Here is a 13,210-nt window from a genome sequence, read left to right on the forward strand (position 1 = left end):
TTCATTTCTAGCAGTCAAAAATTTATTTTTTCTAGCCTGAGACATTTTCTTAGTTGATCTAGTGATCATCTGCAGAAGGAAAATTGTTGCCTCCTCCTCCTTCTGGTGGCATGGCTATAGAAAAGAGATTTATGTCAGTGTTTAATCTGGAGTGCTTTGAAATGTGGTTTATTCATTGACCTGGAGATGGGTGACTCTTCATTTTCTAGAGAGTGGAAAAGAGACTGGTCGAAACATCAGACCCAGCCAGCTCAACATCTTCAAAGGTTACACCAGTGAAATCCCCACATCAGACAGTATTACTGTGTACCAGAAATTTCTGGTACTACTGAACATTGATAGCTTCATGCTCTCAATTCCAGATCATATTCGCCTATTAATTATAGATGGAGGTTTATAGTGGATTGTAACCCCCAAAACTTCCTTAGGTTGGCTAAAAACTATTGATGATTCTAATTATTGACAGGTATCAGAACAGTGTTACTAGAATCTGAGGAACATCTCTCTCTGCTGAAAAGACAAAGGGGCCTTTTCAGGGAGTAAATCTGCAGACTGGGAATATAACAGACACACAAATGCTGAAGTTAAAGTCTTCCTCTTGAGCTTCTATAACATTTCCATTGACAATATTCTGATCAGTCAGAGTCATCCTCAGTAACACACAGTGCAGTCAGTGAGCACACAGATTTGGACAATAAACATTAAAAATGCCTGTCAGGTACCAGTAGAGGCCAGTATACACCAGTTGAAATCCATCAATAGCTCTGGTAGATCATGGGCTAGAAGGGAGTGGAAGCAGACTGACCTTCTGGTGTGTTCTACACTCACAAAGCAGCAGCTGTTCTGCCTTCAAACAGAACGTTTCATGTGTTTTCAGGCGTTATGTTAGCAGCTGAAAGAAGCTTTGGTGTAAACATATGCAGAGGAAAAGAAAGAACCCAGACCAAATTTGGGAGGAAAAAACACGGGGAGAGGGTGACTGAATTAATGTAATTTGTTTTGTGTGTGCAGAAGTGAAAAAAGAGTCTTGAGTGTAACCTCAGCCTTTGGAGAGTCAAGCTGGAAGGCAGAGTAGCAGTACCAGCTCTGGAGAGTCAAGGCAGCAAGAAAAAGAGAAAGAAAAAGGAGCAGCAGCATGCTGTACAGGAAGCAACACATTGGAAATGGAAGAGAACTGGAAAAGAGCCAAAACCACAAACATGGGGAAAAAACAAAATAAGAGCAAAGAAAAAGATGATCAACAGGTGAAACCTTGTCACTTTACAGAATGACAGATGATAAAAAAATGACTTTGTTTCTTATTCATCAGTCCTTCCATCCCTGGAGATGTGTGCTAGTCTTGGACATGCAGATCCATAGGACACACAAACCCAACAAGACATAGATGTGTTCCAACTGGACGTGATACCAAGGGACACAGAGCCAGTGCATGGGGACACCCAGGAAACACAGAACCCTCTGGTACCAGTCCAGCATTTACTGATGAAGGCAGGGACGCAGTGGTGTAACAGTGCTGGTTGACTGGGGTGTCTCAGGAATGCTGGCGCAGCAGGCACAGGGTGCTGGGATGAGCTTGCCCAGGGTATGGTCCCCAGAGGGGTGTGTATATGGGGGGGGATGGCAGTAGGTTGGGATGTAGCATGGGATTCTAGGCATAGGCTGTTGGGGTCCCTGGGCTTGAGGTCACCCTGCTGCTGGGGCCCCTGGGTTGGAATCAACATCCTTGGAGAAGCTCCTATGTCACCTTTTGTCTCCCGTGGTTGCCTTCAGTCTCTCCCAGTCACTCCAGAACCATTCCATAGTGGCTTTTTAACACCATGCACTGTGTGGACAGGGAGGACAGGAATTGTTCCTGTCCAGAGACAGCTGGAGCACCTTGATCTAATTTCCAGCTTCTAGGTGCTGGTTTCAGAGTCTTTGCTGCGTCCTCTTGTGCTGCCTGAACACGACAGGATGGGACTGGAGCCATGAGGAGGCTGCAGGAACACCCCCCAGACTCAGACTACCCTTGTTACGGCAGACTTGCCCCCTGCAGCAGGTCCTGAATCCCAAGAGACACAGAGTGCTGGTGCAGGAAAGCTGGGCTGAGTGCAGATCTTTATGGAAGATTGTGGAATTGAGAAATCCAGAAGTTGAAAATTTGCAAGGGAGCTCCAGGAAGACATGAAGATGGGGCTCAGCAGGAAGTCCTGTGTGGCACCACTGCAGGAACAGGGTGTGCAGTAAGAAGCACTGAGGAGTGTGGGACAATAAAATTGCTTCTGATTTCTGCAGAGAGCTTGAGCATGCAAGTACGAATGGATCCAAAAACAAGGCATTGAAACCATTGCAGTGGTGGTGCTTCTCCATGAGTGTCCTCCTCCATCTTGAAATGGCTCTGCCAGAATGGGATCTTCTTCCACAGAAGAGTTCCATGGCCTGGCAGGAAAAGTGGGATGCTGAAGGTGGCCTCCAAAACCTGGGGAACACTTGTTTCATCAATTATGTCCTCCAGCACTTGACCTACAGCATGTTCCTGGCCAACCACCTGCTGTCATACAAGCACAGGTAGTCCTGTGAGTCCTTCCTGCTCCACCTTTTACATCTCTTGGGCAGCTCTGAAGGATGGAAAACCAGCAGTGATTTTGGGAACAGCTCCTAATTTCCCCCTTTAAAGCCTTCAGAGGAGGCTCAGTGTAGCGCAGAGAATGGGTTGGCTTGCTGTCACGTGCCACATTCCGACTCCCAGGGAAGATAATTTCTGTGGCTCCTGAAGTGCATCTGAAAAGTCCTGCCTGGAGTTTTATGCACCTGTCTCCTAAACATAGAATCATTTGGTGTTTGTTTTTTTTTTTCTTCCTTGAAAGTTTTTGTTAACTACACATATTTCACCAACACAGTTCTTTATAGCACAGCCAGGTCCTCAAGAAAGTTGTCCAATGGCTTCAGGGTCTAGTCTCATGTGTGACTTTTGAAAATCCCTTTTCTTGCCTGAAACCAAAATGGTTGCAACTTTAGTTTGCCCTAAGTTTCCTTTTAAAAAAACCCACAGCCCCCCAAAGCCCTCAGCCCAATACAAATACTTCTCTTCTATACGTTTAAGTATTTTAAAGGTCAGTTATTAATACGCTCTTTGTGTTTTCAAGCATGAAAGTTAATTCTCAGCTTGTTACATTAGACACTTGCTGGGGGTTGCAGTGAAATAAAAGGCACGTACATCTTCCATCAAAAATGAGTTTTTGTAAGTGATCTAATGATCCTGATGAAAAATTTGTAGTAAAAACCTTATTTGAAAACTTAGATTTTTCATTAAATTCTCTGCAATTTAGCAAAATTTCATGGTGACAGTCTCAGTTCAGTAAATTTGCTTTTCTGCCAGTTCATTTGAGGAAAACAGTCCTAGCACTCCATTCCAAATTGCTACAGTTACTATCAAAAAGAGTAAGTACAACCCAAACTACTGTCACTCATTCAGAAAATGTCAAATGTCACTTATCCTTATCTCTGATCTTAGCAAGATACTTCTTTGAAGTATTTCCTGATTAATTATGCCACGTGGTAATCTGTTTACCCACTGCTTTTCTGATCCCATATTATTTCTCCCCCACTTTCCCCTGCCCCTAGCCCTGGCCCTTCCCTCGGGTTCTCCCTATTGGTTCCTGTACCCCAACTCCGCCCATGTACTGCCCCTGAGCCCCTGAGAAAAAGCCCCTGTGCCCGGATCACCAGGTCTCTCTGCCTCTGGGGATTGCTGGGACAAGGTGTAACTTTTATTAAAAGTCCTCTGAAACACTCATGGAGAGACCCTTCTTGCCTCCTGTGCTGTCACTGTGCTGTAGAGCTGATAGCTAGCTGGAGCAAAACTGCAGAGCTGTCTGAAAAGGACTGTGGGAGGACAGAATGGCTGCCCTGCCCTAAGCTGCTCCACTGAGCTCTTAGGAAAAGCTGCAGCTTGCTAAACTAAAACTAGCACTACAACAATGGCAGATTTTTAGAATTCTTCCACAGTAGGGAATCGTGTATTAGATGTGTTTCATGGCACCTCATCTTCTGTTCCTGGAAGCAGATAAAAACTGAAGACAAATGTTTGTGCTAAATGTGCTGTTTAGTGTACTTTTACTGGCCTTCAATCCAAGAAGCCTTTTATCCTTTTTACAAAAAGTGCTAAGAAGTATCAGTGATAGAGAAAAACCACAAAACCAGGGTTCCAGTTTTGCATGCTATGACCCACTCACACCACCCCCATCCCAAAACTTTTTGGTTGCTACATACCCTTTATTTCTTTAGCTGTTGCCAATGGACTAGAAGGTTCCCAAGCCTTGCACCTGTGCAGTGTACTTTACATCTTAGTCCAAACCTCTGTTAGGAAGTATAAGTAAGAACATCACATCCCAATATAGTTTTTGCTCCAGCACTAGCCTTGATCAAAGCTTTTGTTACCAAAAAGGAATTCTTGTGTGCACACCATTTTTTTCTCTTTCAAGATGCTACAGCCGTACTTTATAATTAATTCATGTACTCATTCTTTCTTAAACATTTTGGTGTCTGGCAGCATCCCATTTCCATCACTGGTCACAGTGAAACCAAAAATTAACAGAGAATTAACTGCATGTTGAAATCATCTTACGTATTTCCAGTACCAGTGTGGATACAAATATTGTATCCACAGTGCTAGCAAGAATTTTTCCTGCTTCTTTCCAGTCCCGTGAGATATTTTTCTCTTTCATGGAAGATATTAGCAGAGTTCTATAAGCTATGAACACCTGCAACCTTGCAAAGCCTTGTTTATAGTACAGTAGGAAAATATTTTGACAATGGATGTTTTAGGATTTTTAGCCAATCACCCCAAGGGTGGCTGATCCTTTGACCAATTAGACTGCGAAGAAAAAAGTCTATAAAAGAGTTTGTAAAATAATTAAAGGAATCAATCTTGCTGCACAATTCCTGCCTGTTGGATCTCTCTTCTCCTCCCTACGACTGAGGGATACCGTGATATACCAGGTCTGGCCTCCACAAAAATGCAGTCTCCAGACAGCCCTCTTGTGTCCAGGCTGGACACTGCTGATGGAGACCTGCACTGCTCTGCGATGCTGCCTTGTTACAGGGGTTTGTTATAAAGGTGGACTTTGCCACATAAGCACTCAGGCTGAGTTGAAGTTCTGACCTCTTCGTCTGACAAGTTGAAGCGGAGTTCTCGTGCAAAGCATCCAGGTCTTTGTAAAGCAGGATCTAAGGAACCCAGTCTGCTGATGGCTCTGATTACCACAACCTCTCTGCAGGCTAAGTTATCTATTAGTGCCAGCAGTGTTCCTACAACAGAGCCAACAGAAAAATACGATTTTCATTCACTGGTTCAGTAAATTTTCTTCAGTTCCACATAACCTTCTCCACTGATCCTTCAAAAAGGACAATCTTTTAATGATGAGATGCTGGTTTGCAAAAGACTCATTTTAAGACATTAAATACAGATAAGATAACACAGACCTTAGGCTGACTTCAAGCTCAGTGAATGGTTTTCAATTCTCTTTTTAAAATAATCTGAAATTCACTTGCACTGAATTACTAGTTTTCAGGTTAAATGAAGGTGTCACATCAAGTTAAATAGGTTGTGGTCTTCTTTTCATGAAGATCAAGCACCTTCTACATAGATACAAGACATGTCCTACCTATGAACCTGGTCTTGTTTGCTGGCATGTACAGGAGCAAGAGCATCGATCTCATCAAGGAAAATAATTGAAGGTCACATCTGGTAAGCCTACAAAGAAAACACAGGAACATTGACATCAGGAAAGCAGCACTGTTTGAAAGAGAAAATACATGAAAAACATTATGGTTGCAAGAGCACTGGAACTGGTTAGTTTGGGGTTTTTTTGAGGGGGGTGGTGGTGCTTTGCAAGATTTTCTTGTTTGCTTTACTAATATTTACCAATACATCCCAAGATTTCAAGCCCCCAAAAACCCCACTAGAAAAGGAAACACTGACAATCCCATTTCAGTAGAAGGATCTGACAAAACATGAAAAAGAATTTCTTCTTGACAACAGAAAGCTAGTTACAGACAGAACACATGGCACATTTCAACCTTACCCACTCAAATAATAAATGAAACTGTCATTCATATTCTCCTACCCATTCACTCAGGCAGTTGACACCATTTCTCATAAAAAAGATTACTCTCCCATCATCCTGGCTACATTCATTAGCAAGTGCAAAAGCTACCAGTGTCTTTCCAGTCCCTGGTGTACTACAGAATAGGAAATCTCTGCAATTAAAAAAAAAAAATCACATAAGAAAAAAACATAATGGAAAAGTGCCTATTACAACCCCCATCCCTAAAACACACAGCTCTGCTCTTCTCAGCAAAACACTTCATAGATAAGACAGCAGTAACAGCTAAAGTGTGAGAAAAGTCAAAAGTGTTCCTACACAATTCAACAAGGCAGCAAATGAAATGAATGAAGAGGATAATGTGTATGTAAAAAACATTGAGAAAAGATAGTAGCATCCCAGAAGGACACTTCCAAAAACTCTGACAAACCAACAGGTGTGGTTACAACGCAGTGGAGCCAAACAAACTTCCAGTGCAGAATCTGAGACCAGGATAACATTGAAATCACCAGTTCAGCATATTCATTCTTCTTTTCACAAAAGGCAAGATTTGAGAGTAAAGCATTTAGTTCCCCCTTAAAAAGCTTTAAATTACTGGGTTGGGTCTCCCTTTGTGGGTGATAAAGAAGTAATCTAAAGCTGGGAAGGTATTCTGCACTTCTGCATTTCCGTCAGCTAGAAAAGCCAATATGCTGCTGCCTCAAAATGAATTTCAGTTAATAAAGAAGCAAAAGACATAAAGATTTTTATTTCATTGCTTGTAATGCTCTTTAAAGTTACTGAAAGCAAAGCATTTAAAGTCCTATTTCAATATACCATAACTGAATTTTGCCGACCAAGAATATATAAAGTTATTAATTAAATCTCTAATAATTTAATTTTGTAACACACAACTCAGCCGTGTGAGAAGTGGACAGATTCTTATTTTAGCCCAAGCACAATGAATGCTGCAAGATTCTAGCTGCAAGTCCTATCAGTTGTAAAACTGATACTTGGGCATTTGAAAAAGAGTTTGTGGGAGAGACAAGTGGACTTCCATGCAACAAACTACAGTTGACTACCAGTAGGTCATTCATTGTACATGGAACTCTGAAGGAAAAAATCTTCAACTCCAGCTTTTACAGGCAAGACACCTTTAAAGGATCTCGCCTCACAGTAAATCTGTGAACCTACATATATGCTGGTTTCTATCAATTTTTTAAATATTACTTTTTAATTTTCTTAAAACTGCTTTTTACTACTAAAAAACCCCCATCTACAGTGCTGAAAATTTTGGAGCATTTTTATATGTTAAAGAAAGCTGCAACCTCAATAAGGTTCCATCAGAAATTCGATGTCAGCACAAAGGAAAGGTTCATAGCAATTTTCAAATTGCTTGAGAGAAACCTGTAAGCCAAGGGAGTTGTAGACTGCCCATTACTGGAAGCTTTCGTAAATAGTGCAAATGTCTCACTGACATGATGAAGTAAAAATACTTACTGAAACATCTATTTGCATTGGCTTGACACCAGACAGATTTGCTTCAATTTCCATGTGATCCTTGTGAAGATTTGAAGTGAAAATGCAAGCTCTGAAACAGCTGTGTGTAAACAGTGTCCATTCAAAAATAATAAGGCAATTCAGGAAGCACAGTGTAAGACGTGTTGCAGCATATCACTGCTATTTCATATTTTCTGAAGAAGATAGTTCCTCCACCCTTAAAGCATAGCTCTGGCATAATCGTGACAGTAAGATTATAATTAGAGAGCAAAAATAAACATTACTTTAGACTACACTGTGCTTTGGAAGAAGTTTTTTTCAGCTAAATTAAAATTACAATTAAATAATCACTCTATGTGAAATAGTAAAATAAATTAGCGTCTACTTCTTCCAGTAGAACACCCCATGATCTCCCATCCTTTGCCTTCTATGCGTCTTCTCTGTAAAGCCAGTTTTTTGCAAGATTGCTTCTGCAGTACTAAGATACAAACTTGGCATGTAAGAGCAAAGATAGATAAATACAAAAACCCCCCATTGAAACAGGCACATATGATCAGTGTGACATTTTGATATAGTGAACACAAAGCAAGAATCATTGGTATTTAGCCAAGTTTTTCAACACTACTTAAAAAATAGGTCAAATGTTTACTTTTTTATCGAGAGACTTAGGAACAAGTGTTTGAGGATTTGCAAACATAGACCATTTTCAGGTTTATTTTTTCCTCTTGCTGAACACAGTAAAAAAAATGCCATTTAGTAGGAAAAAAAAGAATTGTGAAGATATAGGAAGATAACAGAAAAAAATTATGGCAGGCTTTCATAGCACTAAAGTTGCTTTGCATGATAACATTAAGTAATTTTTAGTTCCCAGCCTTCCTCAGACAACAAGTTACTTATTCTTCTCTTAACTGGAGTTAAGGTCTTGTGCTAATTTTCCATGACTATATATGGTACAAAAAGCATCTCACTGTTAGTTACACTTTGCAAACCTTTCAGAAAACAATGCCAATTTGGGCTTTATGAAGAGAATTAAAACACAGACACACAGCCAGAAACACTAGGACTGCTTCACTTTGCCTGTATCCAACTTCTGCTGCATCTTAACCAGGAGTTATAAAATTATTTGTAAGCATGAAAGAAAATTTAATTAACCATGAAGCTACTTCTGATGCCAAGAAAATTGATTTAGATGACAAGTGAAAATCTACAGAAGGTCACAACACAAAGTGACCATTTTGGTTCACAAGAACCAGCCCAGCCCATGCATAAAAGATGCTCTAGTGTGAAGATCTCTCTGCAACTGGCAATCCCAAAATGAAGACATTGGTGGCCAATTTAAATATTGGCTGTGCCCAAATTCTTTACACATGAAGCACCTGCCAAATACACCCTCCTGCACATACTCTCAGATTTGTGGCTTAAACAGCCACAAGCACCTGTTCCCAAAAACTCATGTTAAACAGCTTGGCCCACACCTTATATAAATCAGTACATTAAGAATAATTACATGACAGCTCAGGCTGACTGAATGGATATGAGGGAGAAATGGAAGACCAGGCTGTCATGCTGTAGGGTGCTCAGACCTCCATGTCCTGCTCCCTTTTTTGTGTCCCTTTCCCACAGCCAGAGAAACCCAGCTCAGTGATGTGGTTCTTGCCTATCTGTGTCCTTGTCTGAGCTGGGATAGAAAATTCAGCTGAAAGTCAGAAAGTTCAGCGGGTTCATGATTACTACTGGAAAGCCCCACTACCTATTTTTAATTCCCAGAAAAGCCAACCACATTATTGCTCAATAATGTGAAATTTGAAAAATGAAACTGCCATATTACATGTAAGTGAAATTTTCTTTAAAAAAAAAAAGGCCCACTGGGCCATTTTCCAGCGCAGACTTTGGCATCAGAGCAGTACCATAGAAATTAATGGCGCTGTACCCTCTTACCCTCCTTGCTCCACAGCTCTTCAGAACCTCCCCAGCAACCCTTCCCTTCTGGCAGTATGGATCAACGGATGGAAATCCTAGAGGATCAGGTTAGCTGCCGAGCAGCCGGCTGGATTTGGAAAATACTGCACTGGATGACTTGATATGCAGACACAAAAAATTTTAACACAGAAGATAGAAGTGCCTCCTTGTGTTGACAGTGTTTGTGGTGGGAACCCTTCTAGCAGACCTGCCACAGTTTCTACCGGCAGACCAGCAACTCTTCAGACTGAAACACGTTACTAATTTCTTCCGTGTGCTGTGTAGAGAGAGGTAGTTAAAAACGAGCCCATCCTGAATTACCTCTGGGCGAGTGTACTTAGAGCCACGGGCGCGCGCACAAACCCGCGATCGTCCACAGAAAATGGAAACGTTCTGTTTCTTAAAAAACCCCATGAGGCAGGTCTCGTGCCTGAAGTATCCCTCTTCCACGAGGTGCCACTCGTGGGTCGGGATCAGCCTGTGCTCCCTCCCCACCCAGGGCGGCTCTCTGGGCAGCGCGGGGCTGAGGCGCTATTCCTTCCCGCCCAAGATGGCGGCAGCCCCGCCTCACCGGGCGGTGTCCCGGAGCCCGTCCCCCGGCGCGGGGTGTGTGACCGCGGCCGTGGGGGGAGCGGGGCAGGCGGCGGCCGGAGCGGGGTGTACCGGGTGAGCAGCGCCGTTTGGCTGCGTTCTTGGCGGCCGGGGTTCGGCCCGGGTTCGGGCCGGCTTGGGAGCGGGAGGGAAACTTTCCTCGTGGAGTCCTTCTCCGCCGGGGCTCCGGCCGCTTTCCCGCGGCCATGTTGGGAGCCGGGGGCTGCCTGGGGGGGGGGGGAAGGAGCTCCCCGGCGGGAGGCGGTGCTGGGCTCCGCTGTCCCGCCGCGGGGCTGGGGCAGCGCCGCGTCCCGCCGGCAGGGAGGGAGGCGGCGGGGCGGGAAGGACTTGGGGAAGGAAGCGGCGGCGGCGGGCGCTGGGTTGTCCCAGGGCACTGAGGGAGTTGCGGGGCCTCGGAAACGAGTTCGTCTTCGGGAAGGGGGAGAAACACCGGCGGCGGCCCCGCAGCGTTACGTAAGTGCCCGAAACTCCTCGACTCGTGACTCCGCCGAGGCGCCGTGAGGCGGCGGGACGGGACGGACGGGCGGGTGGGCGGAGGGCGCTTCCTGCCCCGGCGGGCTGGCGGGGCCGCGCTCCCCCGACCCTCCGCTCGCCCGGTGAAACTCCGTGTCGTTCTCGGAGCGAGTCGTCTGAAAAGTGTTGACGCTGTGGTGAAAAACCAGCGAAACCGCGAGTCGTGCGGTTGCGAGCATAAGGTGCTATTTTTTTTTTCTATGAAATTCGCGTTTTTTGAGGGGAATGTAATTGGTCTGCCAGAGATATGTATGGCTCATAAGCTGTTTTCTGAAAGTAGCTCGGGAAAAGACAGCCGCGTGTTTTTCCTCTCGCCTCATTAGCAATACTTACGTTCGTAGGCACCGATGTTTATAAATGGCAAAACTGCTCTCATCACGGCAAGAAAGCGATGGGTGAGTCTGCTGAGCAGCACGTCCTGGCATCGGCTTTGTCCCTGCTAAGGGAAATAGCTGTAACTCGAGTTTTGACATGAAGCGTCAGTACAATAGTTGTTGATAACCAAAAGGACAGGTTGTTATATCCTTAACCAGAGATCAAGGATTGTCTTTTGCCTGAATTGATGTGAATGGTTACAGAAGCATCATTAAGCTCTAATTCAGGCTGTCCTCAAGCTGTGGTAGGAGTTACTGGAAGGGTTGATGCTTGTTTTAGAAACATTATATCTGAAGCTTCGATGTGCCTAACAGCTTAAGGTCAGATGAGGTTAATACAGTAGGCAAAGTGACTAAAACCAGACCCACAACACAGGAATCTGTTTCAGAACTGAGACTGCAAATTCCTCTTTCTCTCCTGAAATAAGGAGAACTTAAATATTCAGATCTTAAGTTTTGATACTTGTGTACTGAATCATTTTAGAGATGCCTGTCTGAAAGAAGGGAAGTATTTAAAGACAGCAGTGTAATCGGTGCTGAGATCCTGCAGATTAATTGCTTTGTGTACAGTCATCAGCATGCAGAATGGAATCAGTTCTTCAGCTCAGAAGGCAGTGCTCTTGCTTTTAGTCTCTAATTTAAATACTGTTGACTAGTCCCAGTAGGTAATAGGAATCCCAGTATTGTTAAATGCCTTTTATATCAGCTCAGTTTCTTAAATAATACTTTCCCAAGAGTTTCAGTGCCACCAGTTTTGTTGAAAAAACAGTGAAAGTGAAGTGTTGTGAGCCTGAGTCCCAAGTTCTTGCTTCTGAATGCAAATCGGCTGTGTGCCTTTTGGAGTGTCTGAGTTTTGCTCTACATAGAAGCCCACATAGAGGAAGTCCCTTAAATGCTGAATGAAAACTGATGCGTAGAAATTTTAAGCTGGAGAAGCTGGTTCGGTTTCCTCGGTTGTCCTCTGTAGAAAGAGAGTAGCATCTTTCCACCTAGAAGCAAATTTTCATTAGATGCCATGATGAAACCATTCTTCAGCTAGAGCTCTGTTCTGTTTCCCTTAAATCAAGGGCTGAGCTTTAACTGTAGTAATTAGACATGTGCCCGGGGTGGCAGAGGGATCTATCCATAGTATCAGTAAGCCCTTTAGTCTACAAAAACTGCCATTGGCAAAATGTTTGCGATATTCAAAAGGTATGGTGGCTTTTAAGTTTCACTGTCGGAGTTAGTGGATGTGGGTGGGATAGTTTCAGAGCAGTAAAGAGATGGAACTGCAATTTCAGTTGAGGCATGATATGACAGAGCATTGCCAAAAGCCCCGTGAGAGCAATTATGGCAGAGTACAAACACTGGTTTCATACACTTACAGCATTTTTAGTGCCTTGTCTTCACCAAAGAGGGCTAGAGGTGTTTAAGTAAAAGCTTAGGGTCAAGGCATGGCACATAGATAAGGCAGAGTTGAAGTTTTTAGTAGCTGCAGATATGATTTTCTGAAAATGTCTGTTAGATAAAATGTTGTAAGTGGTGTCCAAGCAAACAAATGGCATGCCAGTTTTTATTCTTAAAGTGCACTTATTAATGGGTGATGTCAAATAAGTAAATCCCAATATTAACAACTGATATGATTCTTAGAGGATGGTAGGTAAGGATTTTAAATTCTTGGTTTTGTATTAGGAAATGAAACCTTATTCTGTACAGCCTCAAATTGTAAAGGTACGTTTATGACTTATTTTAAGCTCTGTTAATATTCAAGCTTACTTTTCCATTTCATTTTTGTATTTTTTTTAAGTTATAGGTCATGCTTGTATATGTATATTTTACTACTTTCATGAATTAATTCAGTAGTTGGATGAAAGTGTGGTAATGTGGAGATTGTTCCAGAAGAGAATACATACAGGCAAATACAGACTTCTGAAACAGAAACACGTATTTAAAACTTTCTCCCTAATGCAGCAAGTGTCAAGTTTGCTGTTGTAGGATAAGTTTTGTCTTCATGATTCATTGGAGAACTTGTTTTTATAGTTGAGGGGGGTGAAAAACTATTCTATAGATAGGTGTGGTAGAATATGTTTACTAAAGATTATTTTATTGTTGTCATGAACTGTAAGATGTGATGACAGCTGTGTTAGTAAGTTGAGTCCTGCAAATTCAGGGCCACACGAGTAGTACTGTTGAAATAAATGAGTCTGT

The 13,210-nt window shown here is 43.0% G+C and overlaps 2 protein-coding genes across 5 annotated transcripts in view; one reads left to right on the forward strand and one right to left on the reverse strand.

Annotated features, from left to right (window-relative positions):
• Window positions 1-10,828, reverse strand: LOC116444093 (basic proline-rich protein-like). The gene is made up of 6 exons (XM_032109206.1): window positions 10,590-10,828; window positions 10,188-10,544; window positions 5,646-5,734; window positions 5,144-5,289; window positions 4,252-4,338; window positions 1-2,970 (listed from the first exon to the last, which is right to left on the reverse strand). The coding sequence occupies exons 1-5, from the start codon at window positions 10,826-10,828 to the stop codon at window positions 4,255-4,257; spliced, it is 915 nt and encodes a 304-aa protein (XP_031965097.1). The 3' UTR covers window positions 1-2,970; window positions 4,252-4,254.
• Window positions 10,088-13,210, forward strand: part of PLEKHF2 (pleckstrin homology and FYVE domain containing 2) — a 20,748-nt gene continuing 17,625 nt past the window's right edge. The window contains exons 1-2 of one of the 4 annotated variants that reach the window (XM_032129796.1): window positions 10,176-10,190; window positions 10,991-11,044. The gene's annotated coding sequence lies outside the window, so the exon portion shown is untranslated. Of the gene's footprint in view, window positions 10,191-10,475; window positions 10,590-10,663; window positions 10,832-10,990; window positions 11,045-13,210 lie in introns of those variants that run through there. The other 3 variants (XM_032129778.1, XM_032129768.1, XM_032129787.1) reach the window with 3 other exon arrangements.

Source organism: Corvus moneduloides, chromosome 1 (genome assembly GCF_009650955.1).
Source record: "Corvus moneduloides isolate bCorMon1 chromosome 1, bCorMon1.pri, whole genome shotgun sequence".
Lineage (NCBI taxonomy): Eukaryota > Metazoa > Chordata > Aves > Passeriformes > Corvidae > Corvus > Corvus moneduloides.